Consider the following 20224-nt stretch of genomic DNA (forward strand, 5'->3'; position numbering starts at 1 on the left):
CCATTACTCTTTTATTTTACCTCAAAACTGCTCAATCGGTTCTCCCCCACCCTGTATATTGAGAGCCTAAATGAAAAGGTTGAGATTGTATTGACCTTTTAGGCTATTAGAAAGATTTTCCACCCTAATATGAGTATTCTAATTAAAATATTTGATTTCAATCTTTAAATGTGTGAATTTAAAACTAGAAACAAAACAATTACAATTATAAGACTATATATAAAATAATTTAATAAATGCAGTGAATGGATATAAAATATTTGAATTGTGCACATGTTTATTTCAAACAGTATTAGATTTTCTCATAACTTGAATCTCGTTTCAAGTCAAATGAGGTTTGTTTGGTTATCGTTCAGTTTATGTTTTGTATTGATTTATTGGTCTGAATTAAATGGGAACAGTGCAGTCAGTCACTCAAGTCACTGCTAGTCAGTGTGTATAGAGAGTAGAGTCTGGTAGATTTATAGGACATAAAACTAGTAGATCTATTGATAGTGCTGTGCACTGTGCTATCAGCTACCTATCTGTTATGTGACTCTTAAATGTTTAGAAGATCTGCATTCCTGAAGTGTTTTTGTATATTGAAGACAGTTAAATGGTCAATATTTAGCTCATTACCTTGCTCCATACAAACTTTACAAAGCTAATGAATAGACTTATCAATAATTGTTTACCCAAAAATCACAAAGTGGTAAACTCCATCTTGGCCTGTTGGCCATTATTGAAGGCAATAAGTGCCCTTTTTAGCCATCCATTATGATCCATATACTGCTATTGTTAGTAGGCTAATTGCAACATAAAAAATAACACTTCAAAAAGACAAAAAAATTGAAAAAATAAAAAAAATCAAGTAAATAAAAAAAATCATGAAAAAATAAAAAAATTGTTGATTTTTTATTTATTTGATTTTTTTGAAAAAATCAAAAAAATCGCCAACCCTGCTCTTCTGTAACCTTGTACCATTTGTTCAATGGGGGTAGTTTTTGCACAAAGGTCAAATTTAAACCCACTATGATAACAAAGATCAATCATTCATAATGATATTCATTGAAAAATTGAAACAGTTTATTTGCCCTAATAGCTTGTATACAGACGAAATTATCAAAAAATTATTAGCAGTACTTCTCAATTTTTGTTGATTTGTTTCAAAAGGATGCATTACATATGTAACATGCTGATTATAGCAAGTAATAAATTTATAAGCCTTAAACACAGAGGCTTGAAGTCAATGTTCTATTCAAAATTATTCCTTCCCTATTGGTTCTAGCTCTTCTTGTAAAAAATAAATAACTTTCATCAACATGAAATGTGTACCATCAAATGAGGGTAATAAGGGACATGCAAGGTAAATTGGGACTGTCCTCCATCATTTTGTAAAAATGTTGTAGTGTGGCTAAAAATAGTGGCATAAACTTTAAAATTTTTCCTATCTATGTAGTTTAGAGCAAGTTGAGAAATCATACATTTACTACCTCTGAAAAAAAAACAAAAAAAAAAAAAGTGTGAAACGTGAGATTTTGGAAAAGTACTTCTGCCAAGGTCTGTAGAAAAAAATATTTGTCTTATTGAAATATTTTACTTGCAAAAAAGTTGCAGACAGGTGTTGGCTTGAAAATGTGATTGACAGAATTTGCATATCTCACTCTAAAAAATTTTTGGCCAATTGGCAATACAGGGTGATAAGGTACACCACTAAAATGCATTTACAGTAGAACCTTGGCTAGCAAAGCCTCTAGTTAACAAAAAAATTTATTAACAAAGAATTTTGATTACATGTACCTCACTCAGCAAAAAAATTCACTTACCAAAAAATTAATGCATCATTGGTAATTACAAAATTGTGCATAGAATGTCACGGATAGAATCTGCACTGGGCATTATAAAATTAAAAGTAATTGACTGAAACTATGATTTATTTATCAAAAAATATGATGGCTGTCACTAAAATATTCCTTTTTGTTTAAGGTATGTTTTTATGATCTTTTTTAGCACATTTTCTTATTCATGGAAAAATGAACTATTGTGATTGCCATGTCTGTCTGTCCTTCTGTCTGTCTGTGACTTCACGTTTTTGTCAACAAGAAAATGCACGCTCTGTCACTCACTGCAGTGAGTAGTTATATTTTTTCATTATAGTTGTTACCGGTGTCTCAATGCAGGTGGGACCAACTCGTTGCCTACTTAATCTGACTGATTGCCTACTTAATCTGACTGATTGATAATAAAGAATGAACTTAAGTGATGACTAAATTTTTAAAAGGAAAATGAAATGCAAATACTAGTTCTAATAACTATTGGGATCTCACACAGTAAGAGTGACAGGAAAATGACAGAATGAAGAAAAGAAAATGTGTAAAAATGATTAACTGAAGCTGAATTAAAGATACACCAAGAAAATGCACACAGACCAATGAGTAAGATGCACACCAATAAATTCTTCTGATATCATGTTAGTTAGGAGGTTATGGGGAGCTTTCAATCAAATCACTCAGGAGGTTGGGGAGTGTGGAAAAGCAATTAATTCAGCACAACACTTTAGAATAGGTTTCAACACAAATTTAGATAATCAATTACTGATCTAGCCATGACCTGAAAAGAATGAGAATGATTTTAGTTGAATGAATAAAATACTTAAACACTTCAATAGAAAAACACACAGTAATACACATAAGAGGGACACAATTAAGAGGTACAAGAGGGTGTGCTGCAAAGTAGCCTAAACCACCCCTGCCAACATAGTGAATTCATTTGACCCAATTAAAATATTGCAAAATTACAATCCTAGTCCTGTAAGCTTACAGAAACAGAAGAAATGCCATATGGCTGCTGATATCGAGCTTGCAGTGGACAAGGTCATTGTCAATGCTCAATGGCATGTCCATGGATATGGTAATATCACATCAATAATATGGTAATATAATTATATGGTAATATATCAATAAAAAAACCAAGTATAAATCACAGACAATGTCATTTATTCTACATCTACAAAAGGAAGAGGACTTTTGAGTACTGTTAGTAATGGATGAGTACACTCTGGCACCTTACAAATAGCATATGGATTTTTTCATAATTACCATACAATGGCCCTCACAAAGACCTTTAAAATGAGCCCAAACTTGTTAATGGAATGTTTCATGGCATTTATGTTATCAACAAAAAATGCTCAAAATTGTCCATTATAACCCTGTTGATGGTAGGCCAATTTCACCTGTTCTTGTAGCCTTTTCCCAATTAATATGTGAAAAAGTTAAAAAGTATCCATTTCCACTGCAATTTTTAAAAATCACTTATGAATTTAGGAAAAATTTTCCTGATATTCCAGATTGGCACCCGTGGAATATCCTGTCACAAATTACACTAACAGTAAATAAATAAATTTGGGACAGATGCAAGTCTAGTGCTCCTGATATAAATCTGCAGATTCACTGTGATTAATTGTGTAAGATTCATACTGAATATATTGTACTTTAGCACATTGCTTAGTACATACTGTATTAATGAACTGTAAGAATGTTTCCTCATACCATGAAACGGGGTATTAAGAGATGGTCGGGGTAAATCAGGACAGTCCTCCAACATATAATAGAACTGTTGTAGCAACTAAACTAGTTGAAATATTGCAAAACTAAAAATAGTGGCCTGAAGTTCAACATTTTTCCTATCTATGTAGCATAAAGCAAGTTGAGAAATCATACATTTACTACCAATAAAAAATCCATAAAAAAAGTGAAAAGTGAGATTTTGGAAGAGTACCTCTGCTAAGATCTGTAGTAAACAAAATATTCACTGTATTAAAAAATTTTACTTCCATAAAAGTTGCACATAGGTAGAACCTTGGTTAGCAAAGGCTCCAGTTAACAGAAAAAAAAATCAATTAACAAAGAATTTTGATTACATTTACCTCTCAATAAAAAAATTCACTTGACAAAGAAATTAATGCATCATCAGTCATCACAAAATTGTGCCTATAATGTCGTAGATAGATTGTGCACCGGGAAACATAGATTGAAAAGTAATTAACCTAAACTATAATTTATTTTTACAAAAAATATGATAGTTTTCATTAAAGTATTTCTTTCTGTTTCAGGTTTGTTTTTACAATCTTTTTTTTTTGTTATAGTGAATTCACTTGACCCAATTAATATGGTGCAAAATTACAAGCCATTCTGTAAGCTTACAACACAGAAGAAATGCTGTATGGCTGCTGCTGTGAAGCTTGCAGTGGACATGGTCATTGTAAATGCTCAATGGCATGTCCATGGATACAATAATATCACATCAATAATATGGTAATGTATGAATATGGTAATATCATATCAATAAAGGAAAGACGAGTAAACATTACAGAAAATGTCATTTATTCTACATCTATATAATCTACAAAGGAAGAGAAGGACTTCAGAGTACTGTTGGTAAGGGATGAGTACAGTGTGCATGCTAGGAATGTTTTAAAATTATGTTTTATTTCAAGTGTCCCTAATTAACCTGTTCCTGGAGGTAATTAGGGACGCTTTTATTTTGCGTCTGGCACCTTAAAATAGCATATGGAATTTTCTGAGTTGGCATATGATAGCTCTTGCAAAGGCCTTTTAAATGAGCCCAAACTAGTTTATGTAAGGTTTCATGGTAAGTTATATATAAAAACAGGGTTGGCGATTTTTTTGATTTTTTTAAAAAAATCAAAAAAATCAAAAATCAATGATTTATTTGATTTTTTCATGATTTTTTTGATTTATTTGATTTTTTTGATTTTTTCAACTTTTTTGTCTATTTGAACTGTTATTTTTCTATGTTGCAGTTAGCCTACTAACAATAACAGTATATAGATCATAATGGATGGCTAAAAAGGGCACTTATTGCCTTCAATAATGGCCAACAGGCCAAGGTGGTGAACTGCCACTCAATATATTTAAATATATGAAAAAATCAAATAAATCAAAAAAATCGAAAAAATCAAAAAAATCATGATTTTTTTATAAAAAAATCAAGTGATTTAATCACATGATTTAATCATTTTGATTTAATCATTGCCAACCCTGTATAAAAATGCCCAAAACCATCCCTTATTACCCTGTTTGATGAAATGTTTGCTTTTATCTGCTCATCTGAAAAATTTTGCTCAAAATTTTCCTCAATTCTGTCAAGTTTTGTTGGCAAATTCTCTATTGTGTGCTAATTTTTTTTTACAGAGGAAGATTGTATATGAGTAAAAAACGTACTCTTATTATCATTTCATAATGCTATAGTTACAGAATAGTTACAGAAGTATTTCTTGAATGGCAAATTTTGTCTGAAATGGAAAACTTTTCTAAGAAGTTGGAAATTCATAAATCAGTATCTACTTTCCCTTCTCCTTCTGATCAACATCATCACCAGAAGTCTATCAAAAACCAATTAATGCAATCTCCTTCTAGAAGAAAAAGACTTAAATCAGTTGACAGTAATGCCAACAATGAAAGTGAGATCGAGAAACAAATGGAAAAAGTCCAAACTGTTGTACCTTATGGCTCACACATTAGCAGCAGTAAACAGAAATCCATGCTCCCTGTGAAGAAAAGTTTGTTACTGAGTGCTACTACATCTGGAAATGAGGTCAGGAGCAGTGAAACACAAAGGTCTTCTTCAAACTCACCTCCAAAACACAAAATTGGAGGCAATTTAACTTCAACTATTCAGTCAATGAAGAGAAACTCTGTTTGTACTGATGTCAATCACTTAGCAGCTTCTCACAAAACTGCTCCTAGTAAAAAAACATTAACCAATTCAATATTACTCACTGATGCTCAAGATGTTCCTTCAAAAAGACATGCAGTTCTGCACAAGTCTTCACATCATGAGAGAACATCCAAACTTTTCAACATAAGTGGAACTCTAGTGGCTCTAAGCCACACATTCAAGTAAGTTTTCAAGTCTAGCAAAGATTTTATTATAATTTTAATGATTAATTCTTGTTGCCTTTCATTCAAGTGCCTATTTTGTTTTAATGCTTGGCAGGGACCTCATGTTACATACAGGCAAGATCCACTTTTTTAATTACAAACAGTCTCACTGTAAGAGAATGTGAATTAATACACTTGATAATTTATTTGCTTCAGTTGATGCTCAATATTGAAAAGAATTATGGAACTGCCGATGAAGTGACCTGACACTGATACAAGCTCTAATGCAAATTAAAAATTAATCTATAGTCCATTCAAGTAGGTAACAACATGAATAGAATTTACCTCAGTAGCATGATATGAGGAGTAATACATGTAATGGTAAGCTGTTGGAGATGGAATAGAGAACAAATAAATCAAAGGAATGTAATTTTAAGGTTAGAATGTTGAAGAACAGTAAAAGCTCTTGGTCAAATGAAATAAAACACATTTAAACTAGCAGGCATTAGTTTGCATAACACCTCCATTTAACTGAAAACCTTAAGAAGTGACATTTACTGACCAATTTCGGAAAAGTTTTGATGAAGGTAAAAAAAGATTAGTACAGAATAGCTTAAGCAACATATTTTAAATCATCAATTGAATCAGTAAACAACATAATTTGGATATGCCATTGAATCAATAGGATGGTAGCAAAGTAACTGCTATGATTCAAGTGTGAAATAATATACGTTTAAAAATTACTTTTTAAAGACAACACTTCCAAAGAATCCAGTGTCTCTAGTCTTACAGATGTACAATGAATTTCTCATTTAATTTTCGAATATTAAAAAATTAATTTTTCAATTTTTTCAATATATAAAATTTTTTTAATATATAAAAATTTTAATATATAAAAAATTTTTTAAAATTATTTATTCTGTTAATTGATTCATGCATTGCCTCTGACTTCACACAAGTGTGCAAAATTTCAGATTGATAAGATAAGTAGAAGTGTATTAAATTTTGATTACAAGATTTGTAGCAGACAAACAACAAGAAGTGAAGTTAAAGAGAAGTGTTGTAAAAATAAGATCAAGACTGAGATGTATTAATGCATATTATGACAGGATATTGACTGGGTAAAAAAGTATATTTCATTTTTAGCAGAGTCATGAAGCGATGAAGAGCATAGGAGAGACTTTGATTAAAAATTGAAAAGTGATTTTTATTTTGTTAGACTGTAGACTTTGTTCAAAAAGAGTAAGTTGAAGTTTCTGTTGAATTTAACAGGAATTTAATGAGACTTCTCTGCAAAGTGTGGGCTTGAAAGGTTTTTCATTAATCATTGTACGTTAACCTAGAAATGGACAATTTGGAATAACGTGATTATAAAATTGCAGGGATAATTGATCCTGAGCAGTGTGAGGCCAACCTGCTTATTTATTTATTTTATGCAAGTTTGATTAAAGACCAGAGCATGCTTTTTATTAATAATCTTCGTATTTGTTTTTTCAACAAGTCAAATGAAATTTCTTGCTGGCACTGGGAGATCAAAAAGCAGATTACCAAATGACATTTTAATGGAAAGCAACATTTTGAAAATACAATTTTCATTATCAAGCAGATGAAGATTTTGCAACACCAAAATTTTTGCAAAACCTTCACCTGCAATCCATTTTTATTTTTTACCCTCAGTCAACACTAGAAGTGTTGCAAAGCCTTAACCTCTTGATAATGAAAATTGTATTTTTGAAATGTCTCATTCCATTAAAATGGAATTGGTAATTGCATTTTGATCTCCCGGCACCAGCAAAAAATTTTGTTTGACTCATTGAAAAAAAAAGAATAAGAAGGTTATTAATAGAAAGCATGCTCTTGTCTTTGATCAAACTTGCATATAAGAAAAGCTTTTGATAAATTACATCAATTTATTTATTTGTACACAGTTTACTAATAAAAATTGACTTGTAGGTCTAGTCACAAAGTGACCTTATTAAACTGTTCTCACCATGTTTTTTAATTTCTCTCCTAATATTCCCTAACAGTAATAAAAGGCTTTGACTTGTGCTAATGCATTATTGAGATCAGGAGAGATGATTATTTTTACAGATTAATTTAATAGCATCAAAGTTAATACCAGCTCATATTTGGTGGCCTGATGATTTTTCATTCATATTGTAGCAATAGCAATAGATTAAATTGCTAATTATTTTCAAATAATATAGGTAATGATCTTCAGATGCTCTATATAGCTTTACACCAATTATGTTCTGATATTGTACATACAGGATTATTCTAAGTGTTGCACCTAATTTAATGAATTTGTATGTATTAAGTATAAATTCAAAATGAATAATTAATACGCCAATAGAAAAAAAGATACAATTTTTTAAACCTATTCAATTGCTGAATAGGTGCAACAGCAACAGCAGAAATGGCCACTAGAGTTCTTGCACCAGCCTGCTAGGTGGTTCAATACCAGTTTTGAGACAAAATGCCTGCTGCACTGTAACTTACAACTAATTTCTAGCAAACTCAAGAAAGCAGAAAACCTTGTGCTTCACAGTAGACATCGCGCTCACCAGTGACTGTGAAACACAAAGGCGGCTGGCTGGCGTGAGAACTGTAGTGACCATTTTTGCACAAGAATTCTAAAGGCCGTTTCTGCTGTCACTGCCAAAATCTGTACTTGGATAGGTTAAGAAAATTGGAATCTTTCTCTTTCAATGTTTATACAAGTATTTATATTATTTATGCTTGAATAAATACAAATTTATTAAATTGGGTCCATCATTTAGAATAACCACGTATATATAGTGTTCATTGATGAATTTATTTACTCTAATGTTTTCATATGAGGCTAATGAAGAATAATAAATATTACAATCATTTATGTTACAGTTGGCAACAATAATTTTTCCCCCTCAATTGCGAAGCAAAAATTTTGACATGGCAGAATCCTCATCACTGATATTACATGCATTGCCTTTCAAACAGGATGTCAACATGCAAAGTATACTTTGCAAAGTTTTTTCTGGATGAAGGCAGCCCTCATCCATGTTCTCGGCATCACAAGATTGCTCCGAAAGAAGGTTCTGCCAAAGCTGATATGCAATCCATTCTACTCCTGGTGCTGGTTGATGCTAGATGTCAGAGTTGGAGAGCCTTGCTCAAGTGTGGTTTTCGCTATGCAGTTCATCACACAGAGCATGTTATACTTCTCAAGGTACTGGAGCCTATGTGTTCATGTTTTTGTGCAATTTAGACTGATATCCTAATTTAGACTTGGTTTTAAGACTGATGCAAAATTGATGTGGGTCAACTACTAGTACCTATTGCTAAACTGTCCCAATAATGCTGAATAGCACTGAGTAGCACCTTGGGAAATAAGCAATGCAATAGTGGTACCGTATTGGAAATTAATTCTATGAAAGGTATCAAACTTTTATTGATGATTAATAGAGCTGGTATTAATTTATTTAAACATTTTTGAGGATATTTCTAGAAATTCAATGAAAAATAGTTTTAATTTCTGAAAATTTTCAGAATTCTGCTCGTGTTGAGGCCTTGAAAGTCTCCAAATCCACTACCCTCACCCAACTCTCTGCTGGTCCAGCTGCCTTGCCTGCAACAATAATGGGCTCTGGCGGCTGCCAAACTGAACTGAACAGCAAAGTTTCTGACCATAGCATTGAACCTTCTCATGAATCATTGAATATGTTCCTGAGCAAAGAAGGATGGTTTGTGTTCAAGGCAAGTTGGATGTAAAATATGTACTACTCATGCTGGCAGTACCAGTATGTTCTTCAATTGATTGTTTCTTGTATCTTTGTTTGTAATGCACCTCTCTCAGAATACTAATTCAAATTATATTGTAATCTATGTCATTTTTATTAACTTTCAGTGAATATTTGCTGCCCTCTAGGTAGTTTTAGCTCCCTTAGCCTGTATCAGCATCAAGTCAAAATGTTAGTACTGTCGGCAGGTAATTTAGGTTTTATTTCTTCTTCCTTTATTAAATTCAGTCTTCAACACCACCCAATTATTGATATTGGATTAAGTTACTGATCTGAGTACTGATATTGTTTTAATTTAATTTACTGAGTTACATAAGTTGTTTTTTATTGCAGGGCATCATTACCAAAACGATCAATAGCAACTTGGGCCTTTACGAGCTTGACGGAGGATGTGCATTCCTGTCTCTCACTTATCTTTTTGGATTTGTTGACGAAATTGAACCTCAAGTGAGCTGGGTACACTTATGCCATGCCTTCTGCTTTGTATTTTAAGCTACAAATTTTTTCAATTGTAAGGGTCTGTAATTTTTATTTCATGAAGATTTCAAATCTAGTCAAAAATGCAATGTTTCAGTTGGTTTTATCCCTCACTTATTGTGTAGGTTTTCTTTAATGAAACTGAAATTTAGCAAATGTATTTTTTCTATTAGGTACTTAATTCATGCATTTATTTTTTCAATTGTATGATCGAGCAAGTAATTATGAATAATCTAAGACCGTTGATAGTTTCTTGCTGTGCTGCAAATGCTCAACTGACATGACATATTGGTGCATAATTGTGAAACAAACCTATTTGTTTTTTATTCAAATTCCAGATGTTGTTCAAAGTTGTATTTTTGAACGTAGTGTATATTTATGATATTATTTTTGTCTTATGATGACTTTTGTAATCATAAGACAACTGCTCTTTAAATTTTTTTCCAGGAAGCGCCTCTAAGTTTATTTTCTATATGCCATACCGGTATTGTGCAAATACCTAGTGATACACTTTCTGCAAGTAGCCCTGATACCATATGTGCCTTTTTGTCTGTCCATACTGGGTTAGAACAACCCACACAAAGGCAAAAAGTGCATTAATATTTGGACGACTTTAACTAATTATTCTGAGTGTACTTAATTTATACATTATTGGTGTGCAGTGTGACGCATGTGACGGGCAGGGCAGCCTGCGCCCTGGCATGAGGGTTGTGGTGCAGCGACCGCACGTAGCCAAGCTCCCTTCCGGCGCCATACTCATTACATGCTGCGGCCGCTCTCTCTTCACTATTGTCCAGTAATGATATAATTGCCTTGTCATCAATTGCATCATTTATTCCAGCACCATACTCATTACATGCTGCAGCCGCTCTCTCTTCACTATTGTCGAGTATTGATATAATTGCCTTGTCCCCAATTTCATCATTTATCCAAAAACTTTAATCTGGCACCAAATCAACAGATTCAAATTATTTTTGAGTAATTTTGTATCGCATTTTATTGAGACATGATTTTGAAGTATATATTTTCTTGTATCTAATTGAAGCACTAAGCTTGAGGATAGAAATAATGTATGGGTTACTCAACCGTGACTGATACTCAGACATTAATAATTTTCAGTGATTTCAATGAGTCACTCAATCGTAATGAGCATGTCTTAAAATAAAATACTTAAAAAAACTTTTTAAAAAACCACGTTTTTCTTGTGGACTAAAAAGTAGAAAATAAAATACTTAAAAAAAACTTTAAAAAAAAAAACACATTTTTCTTGTGGACTAAAAAGTAGAAAATAAATTATGGTTCGCCCCAAAAAAACGTGTGTCGGGCAGATTTTTAAATTTTGGAAATTTGATGGTGAACGTATAGCCCGACCCACGTTTTTTTGGGGCGAACAAAATAGCCTGCATGCCGAATTTCAGATCTCTAGAACAATCAGAAATGGACTAATTTTCGTTGTCAATGTTAACAACAAACAAACAAACAAACAAATAAACAAACAAACAAACAAACGCGAAGCTAAGCTAAGAAAAACGTGTTAATTACTGTAGTGAAGTGCCATGCCATGAAAATTTTAAGTAAAAGGTTTGGCTGATATATGATTCATTTAGAGAAGTATTTTCAGTGATTTTTTTTAACTAGTTCTTCCCGTCATGATCACAAACCCTTTGGCAATTTGGCTTTGACAAACCCTTTGGCAACTGTATGCTTTGTTGCAGGTTAAAGTCAGCAGCTAAAGATTCCATAGCCACTTCAGAAGGGGTGTCTGGCGCGGCTGGAGAAGCAATGTCATCTTCATTGTCAGATGCAGCGCCAATTTCAACGTCTAAAAATACTACTAGTGCAGCAGAAGATCAATGTTCAAAATCCAAATCAAGGAAAATCGAAGTTCCATCGGCTGTATTGGACGCTGTGATTCATCACTCCCTCTACGGCTTCTATTGGCTGCTGTGGCTGTCAGACCTGGAGCATGAAATGTGTCGCGTGCTTTGTAAGCTTGGCATCCCTCAACACGTCGTCCGCAGGTGCGGCATTCACTTTACCTTGATCAATTTTTGATTTAAATGTATGAGATAGTCTCCCAATGAGGAAATATGAATATATCAAAAACTAAGATAGGATCTTTACCCCAGTTTTACCTTCATGGAAGATGGCTTGTGAAGACACCACGGAGACACTTTAAGTACCGGTATTTATGATGTGTGCTAATTTGCACGATTTCATAGTTATGACATTATTAATGCAAGTGCCAAAAGCTTCGGGCAGTTAACAAGTTTCATTTTGTAGCTCAGATTTGTTTCTGTATGTTTATGCGACATCTTGTACGAGTGTCTTCATTTCTGTTGCTGTTAATTTGTCCCTTCTTATTCTTCCGTCTCTGCAATAAGCTTGCACTAATTGCTACAATAATTCTTTTTTCGACAGCTATAGTGGCCTAGTCACTTGAGACTTTCCTATCTTTGCTAGCGATGAACGATTAGTGAAAGTTTCAATAAGTAAGACCTTCCTTCTCTCTGGTCGTGCTTATTTTCTACTTTCGGTGCCTAATTGAAGGCAGGCAGCGCCAGGAGCCCAGAGTTATAAGTGCTATTCTCGTGCAGACGCGTCGTGGTGGCGGGCCGAGCAAGGAGCCCATTGAGCAGGCTGCTGCAGTCCTGGCATGACCGCGTCTCACCGGCGCGCGTCGAGCGCAACTTCGCAGAGGAGTTCTGCGTGCCCAGACACAGCGAGTGCGTCGCCGTCCGGGGCCTCGCACAGGTTTGTGGGAAAACAATATCATGTGATTGCTTAATAAGCTCTATCGTAAATTGATACGCCAAATCTCGATGTGTAAGTGGTGATTCTATTATAATATGCCGAATAAATTGTTACCTTGTGATGGAAATAACATTCGTAATCAATAATTGTCATTTTTTAATGTTATAGACAATCAAATAAAAAGGCAAATAATTATTTCGAGCGATCACATCAACAGTTACAGTCAATGACTTTCATGCAAATTTAATGTTTAGCAAAAAGAAGGAATATTTTAATGTCAATGAAGTAGGAAACGATGGCTTAAAACGTTTTGAAAGTGATCCGTTCATTCAAAAAGTAAGTTGTTGAATTTTTCACTGCAATTATATGGGTTTGAAATTGTTCTTTATTATAAGAGCAATATACTATATAAGGGCAAATAGGTACTAGTCTCTGGAAAGGTGAGCACCAAATATACTGCAGTTTCAGTTTCTAACTGAATCGCCTATCACCCGTTTGAGGAAGTATATTTCTTCATAATTTTAGCGGCATCACAGGGAGGAGTCTGTGACCACGGAGCCAAATTGAAAACTATTAGTAAAACACTACGCATGATACCCAGTCCTTACCCTGAGAGAAAGTCTTTCAAAATGAGATTGTTTAGGTAAAGTTATGAGGATTCCCCTGTACACGCATACGTGACGAGTGGGCCAAACTCGAGAGCTAAGGCGCACTAGGATATGCGTGTGCCGTGGCCAACGAAGGCTTGACACTAAATGAGACCTAACAACCACCGCCTTATTTCTGAAATGTTGTGAAGATGTTCCCGGGCCTCTGCCCTAAAAAATATCCGTAGCTAGGTGAACTGATCACACGAGTTATATGCACTAGATTTCTTACATTAGAAACATGTTAGAAAACATAATCACTCAAATTAGGAACTATCGAAATGATGTACAGTATCGAGAACGACGAGCGCGCGATCCTTCTTACGCCTGTGTGCCAATTACGCATTTATCCTCTGAGGCTGCCGTGTCCCGATCGCATGCCTAATACGGTGTTCAATGGAATCGTCGTAGTAAAACTGCCACCATGTTTTTGCCAGGAACCTCATAGGAATTGATCATTATTTTGATACTTTCTGTTGCTTTGCTCGGCGGAGGTAAATCAAGCAAATCGTGCTTCTTCATAGATGTGAAAAGGGGCTCCACATGGTGCGAGGTCTTGTGGACTGGAGTGTATGTTTATTGAAAGATTGGTTGGTGTAATTTTCAGTGCTGTGGTAAATGACTTCTGCCCACACTATGTTCCCATGTGCTCAATAAATGACGATAAATTTAGTTTTGTTTTCAAACTAGGCAATCGTCGTTGAAACTCTTGTATGAATTTAATTTGTGTTTTATACACTCCAGAAATTCTCCGCTCCGTTCGAGATCATTGACGCATCATCACTGCAAGAGAAAGAAAAAGAAGCTCTTTTTTCATTTGGAGACTCCGCTGTGCGCAAACAGTGGGGCACCGAGAGCGATTCGGTGTACTGGGAACCAACTGTAATCCCGTTACGGAGTATCCATATAAATGATGACGATGATGATGAAAACGGCCTCCTCGAAGGTCAAAGCGATGGACCAAGGGAGCAAAGAAAATCTCCATCTTGGACGACAGACGCCGTTGTCCTCTGCCGCCTGCTAGTGTCGCCCATCGGCGACTTGATGGTTCATCTAGAAGAGAATAGTTCTGCATTTAGAGACCCCAAGAGCGGCCGCTCATGTTTAAGCTCTGTTAACGAAGGAAATTCTACCATGAATGCTGAAAACGGCACTGAAACTTTATTTTGTTGCCATCTAGAAATTGTAGGAAGGAAGCGTGAAATAAACGTTTCCATGCCAGGGAAAATTGTGGCTCTCTTCAACCCTGTGTATGTGATTGAAACATTCAACGTTCGCACCGATTCGCCACACGATGCATCGTCTAGTCAAAGAACCGTGTTTAAGCGTTACCTCATGGTTAGAGAAACCGACTTGGTCGAAGTATGCGATGCTCCAGAAACCTCAGGCACGAATGTATCCAAGTTTTGCTGCTGCTCTTCTGCTGCTTCAAGCTCAGCGGATGTGGCGTCTCTTCAATATCGTTCTAAGGACGCATCAAAATTACTGATGGAAAAAGGACGTACGAAAGAGTATCTCTTTCGCATTTCCAATAAGTACAATAGAGTGATATTAAATCGGCAAGCGATGAACAAATTTGCTTCAGACGATTTGATGGTCTGTTGTAGAGCGTTCATCGAACAGAAAAACGAATTCTGCAACGAGGAGGCATTTATTCAAAATCTTGATCCTGTCTCCAATCCCAAGGACAAGCAACAACCCGTGTACTTGTGCTTCAGGGGATCGCATCAGTTGATGCATATTGCCTCCATATCTGACGTTTGTGAAGTGAGCGTCAACGTTCCGGCTGCGGCTGGGATATTCACCAGGAGAGGATCACTTCGATGGCTGCCTTCTTTGACTCATAATTTTGGCGGTGAGGCATCATGTCTTGATTTTCCTGAAAATGGCGTCATTTCTAGCGTATCGCACTCCTACGTCAAGGATGAAATCTCCGTCTCTGACATTCTTAAAGGGGCCTTCCTCAGCAATTGTGCTCTGAATGTGGTCGGTGTCGTGAGAGATCGTTACCACATGACCCCGACATTTGCTTCAGAAATGATGAACATCTCTGAAGATTGTGACCATAATGATGTTGGAGTTCCTGGCTGCAAGACCATCAGGTTCCAACTCGAGGATAACAGCCGCCCTGATGTTGTGCGCCGCATTTGTGTATACCTTAAACTGAAGAATGCATTGGTCGTTGGCAAGTATCCTCTGGGATTGCTAGAGGGCGCAACCATCAAGATATCAGGCGTTAAACGTTGCCGGTCGTCTTCGAATTCGGTATATCTTCTAGCTGACCCAGTGTCAGTAATTCAGGTTCTCAGTCTCCCATCACTTCCACGTGCCTCCCCAAGAGTGAACAATGATGAAAAAGACCTAGATCGGGCAAAGTTGGTGCTTTTGCACAAAGTGTGTAATGATTTGTCGGGTCTCTATGCAGCACCTCCGACTGTGAATAACTCTGCGGCCTCCCAACCGAGTGCTGCTAAAACGTGTGACTCTGTATTTGAGCTACACTCTGTCCTAAGAAATAATCAAGAGTGTAAAAATGTCACTGGAATTAAAGACTCGTTAGTATCGAGACCATCGTACCGCATTGTCCGCGTTGTTGCTTCCGTTTCAAGACTGCTCAAGATTTCCCTCTCTCTGCAATGCCCAGGTTGTGGCACTGAGGTGTCGGCCGTTTCTGGCACTTGCCCCTACGTCGGATGTTACTCGCAAGACGCTCCAACCTTGAGCGCGTTTGCGAGGGTTGTTGTGGAAAACGGCTTTGCAGAGGCTTTCGTCATCATCAAGAAACTGGAGCTCATCCACAGATTGCTCGACATCCCGACATGGGCATGGAAGTCGTTGGTTAGCGTGATAACGCAACACAAGCTCACAGTTACTTATCTGCCAACAGCCACCGCTGACTTAGGATACATTGACCCGTTGTCCTTGTTGGATAACGGCCTTAACTGTGATAAGTCAAACAAACGCCTCTCGCTACTCCGCACATGCACGGAAATTATACACAATTATTGTTCGGCTGGCAATTTATACCGGCCTCTTACGTTCTACTTGAGACCATTTAAGCCGTGCGTAGATTATGGCGCCCAGGCAAAGCAGGGCGTACCGTTTTACTGCCTCGAGCTGACAAAAGTTAATCATTAAGCGCTAATTGCAAACATGGGTCGTGGTTAGCAGGTATTTAGAAACTTCACCATTTCGGTATTTTCAACGCATCTCATTCTCTGTACTTTTCCATCTTTTGATAACCTTGAACAAAAATGCCTCGCATCGATTTAGCCAAGACAAAAAAAATCGGATATTGCAACCAACTGCAACTCAATTACTAGTTAGCAACGACGTAGTGTCTGGAAATTATATTTTTCCATTTGTTTGTGTTCTCTTGTTTGGTTCTGGTAGTTTTGAAACGATGCAAATCAAGGTAGTGTTGCTGTACTCAATGGAAAAATTTTACCATTCATTCCGTGATTGATAAGAATCCTGAATTTACTTAACTTGAATCATTTGTTAAGTAATTCCTGTACCGGTATTGTTTTCCACTTATTGAGATACCAAGCATTTGTGTATCATCGCGTGTACTGCACAGTATAGTTTCAAACTTTCTCGAAATTGTAACCTATTTCCCCATAGAAATATTATGTACCTGATTTTTCACATCCTATTTTTCGATTATTGTCGTTTCCTTAGAAACGTCGATGTTTATTTCATATTTTATTCTGTACATTCTACCAGCAAATTTTCATTTTCCAGCGGAATGATTTTTTTGCCTTGGCTTTACCAATGTACTGTGCTCAATTTACATTTCATGAATTTATTTGGTGTTAATTATAATTTCAGCAGAATTAACTTTGCTTAAACGGAGTTCAGTTTCCTTTCCATACTCTCGCGTTAATGTATGCTTTCCATTGTTCCACATGGTACGTTTAAAAATGTATAATTGCCTCTCCGAGAACTAACATTTTTTCTTAGATGTGTCACCGTGTATACGAGCTCATAACTTTATAATTTTTCTACTAGGAATATTGACAAGTCACTCGTACCTGTTTAGCTTAATTACAGTAATGAACTCGTCGATGGGTTCAGTGAGCATATCAAATGTGTTTTCACTGCCAATATACGCTTGACGCATATAACAAAGATTAGCAACTAAATGAAGGGGTAGTGCTTTATTGTCATCAATTAGGTTATAGATTGCTTCACCTCATTTAAATCATGACAATCCTTTATGGGTCCACTTTCTCTAAGAAAAAACGCGTGTACATTTGTGTTATTTCAAATAGCAAGCTTCTTGTTGTAAATGTATAGCAAGTTTATGTACAATGTAGCTGCAATTCGGAAGATATTGCAGAAGGCTGATATTATATATATATATTATTAGATATTAACTAAAGGTTGGTTTTCGAACCTAATTCTTTCACTAAACTTTCATGTGATTTTTTTATATATTTGAAAACAATTTTCAATTCATCTGTCTTTGTCTGAATTGCCTTTGCGTGTCACAAGCAATCATAATGAATTTGTAAGGCGCTTTCTGCTCTAGTCAAGCCCAGAAATAAAATAAAATGTGTCGTATCAGACATTTTAACTATGTATAGACTGGGTTAAGTGATCACTTCTGTCTGATTCTGGCCTGGGGTCGTACTCTCAAAAAATAGTTAAGAGTTATCAACTCTGTCATCACTGGCAGCTCACCAATCGCAGACTTGTAATCGGCCGCTACGTGTACTTAAGCGCTGAAATTTATCCGGGATCATCTATTAACAACCAAATGCTGAAAATTCTGCTACAACTTTCGATGTGCTTAGGAAAATCATGGCGATTGACTGATCGTTGGAGAAAAGAGTTGCAGAAACGCTCAGTTTAATTAAGCCATTAGGCGAGCAATGTAGAGCCGAACAGCTGAATATAATTTGTTTTCCAAAAAAAATGAGGAAACGAGCTTCAATATATCCTAAAGTCTTGAAGCTTCAAACGAACTTCAAGATAGGTATCCTATAGTCTAGCATTTCTAAAGAATCGTATCGTGAACTGTTGACGAAGCTACTCACAGAAAGGGCGCCAATTAATATTGTAGATTTTTTTTATATACCGATTTCTATTATATTTCATTAGTTCCTGATACACCATACCTATTTGGATTTCTGAATATCTCCGAAAAGTTGTTAATAGATTGATCTATTGTAAACAATATATATCATTTGGAAATATAACAATACAGGTGATGTGGCAATATACCAATAAAATTTCAATTATTTTCATAACCGCAGTTGTCCTACAATTAGATGGAATGCTTCTTCTATGTGGCTAATAAGCCATGTTAGCCATAATTGTGCCCTACTGAAATTAATTTTGTTGGTCGCATAACAATAATATCGTTCAATGAATTTCCTGACATTCAAAGAATCATCTGACGCAGCTAATATTCCCTTAACCTGGCAGAAATTTTTTTATTGAAACTTAATCTTGAGGTGACACAAAACATATTTTGCTTGGATTCATCTTGATTTCGCATTGTGTAGGTACAATTTTTTTATATTTTCTTGGCAATCACACAATGTGTTATTCAGAGTAGCATATTTTAACTTTCAATGCTTTGATATTATTGATGAATTTATTAAAAGCGGATCAAAAGCGGAAAGAACCTCTCCAGTCCGCCCAAACCACTGCAGTGCAAATTTGTTTGTTGCTGCAACGTTTCGTTTAGTAATGACTGTCGACTGATGATATAAATTTGTGTCGAAAATCGAAATCAACCTTAAGTCTTTAACCAAAGTTTTTACACAGTGTGGTAAGTTATGGTAAAATAAAATTACAAGTGCCGAAGCGCGCGATTCAGCATTTCAGCTGCGATTTGACATTTTGACTGGGCGCTCCTAAATTTGTTGAAATTTTAAAATATGTTGCAGAATGCAGATGCTGAGAGCCTGAGGAAGAGGGCTGAACCTCTGAGGAAAGCTGCAGCCTGCTGAGTGCTCAGTGCAGGATTTCAGCAATAAGCAGAAAAAATTACAATTCTGCTAAAACCAAAGGCAGCATTATCCTAAACATACTGTACATACTGTAACATACATAGGCTAGTCTGCTAGATATGGAAAAAATTCTGAACTAGATTACCTAGCAAATTTATAATGAAATAGTTTCCAAAAAACCTCTTGTTGGTCTATTGGCCAGTGGCCACTATGAATTTATAAATTGCATGTAAAACTAGAAGTCCATGACCATGAGCCCCGATTGGAAATTTAAGGTAATGATCAGGACTCAGGAGTACTGCTTTTCAAAATTCTCACGGAATTACACCGAACCGCCATTGCACGGATTTTGTAAGAGATCTTGAACATTCTCACGGTCCACAGTGTGGAATTCTGTATAGTTAATATATTCTCATGTTAATATATGAAAACGTATCGAAAAATCAACCCTACCACCGCGTTACACCACCTCACCTTCCACTGCAGTGAAATCATATAAACTGAGCTCATTGGAAACTGCCTGCCGCTCTTCCGAAATCGCGCGTGGTTTGAAATCCAATCCCGTGTTGCCAACGCCGAATCAAGTTAACTAGTCGTTTATCTGTAGGCTAGCGGACACATTTTTGCAATGAATACATTCTAAAATAAAAATAAAACACATCCAGAATCTTAAAAATCTCACGATTGGACAATACCAACAAACTTTTCGATATCACACCAAA

The 20224-nt window shown here is 35.7% G+C and overlaps 2 protein-coding genes across 2 annotated transcripts in view; both read left to right on the forward strand.

Annotated features, from left to right (window-relative positions):
- Window positions 1–5190: 5190 nt before the first annotated feature.
- On the forward strand, window positions 5191–17994 carry LOC108671887. Its single transcript, XM_018159481.2, has 8 exons — window positions 5191–5900; window positions 8862–9090; window positions 9411–9617; window positions 9995–10108; window positions 10801–10934; window positions 11854–12159; window positions 12736–12892; window positions 14284–17994. Exons 1-8 carry the CDS (start codon window positions 5299–5301, stop codon window positions 16675–16677), a joined length of 4143 nt encoding a protein of 1380 aa, XP_018014970.1. The 5' UTR covers window positions 5191–5298; the 3' UTR covers window positions 16678–17994.
- Window positions 17995–19175: 1181 nt separating this feature from the next.
- Window positions 19176–20224, forward strand: part of LOC108671886 (splicing factor 3A subunit 1-like) — an 11417-nt gene continuing 10368 nt past the window's right edge. The window contains exon 1 of the mRNA XM_018159480.2: window positions 19176–19321. The gene's annotated coding sequence lies outside the window, so the exon portion shown is untranslated. The remainder of the gene's footprint in view (window positions 19322–20224) is intronic.

This window comes from Hyalella azteca, unplaced genomic scaffold (assembly GCF_000764305.2).
Source record: "Hyalella azteca isolate HAZT.00-mixed unplaced genomic scaffold, Hazt_2.0.2 contig1944, whole genome shotgun sequence".
Classification (NCBI taxonomy): domain Eukaryota; kingdom Metazoa; phylum Arthropoda; class Malacostraca; order Amphipoda; family Hyalellidae; genus Hyalella; species Hyalella azteca.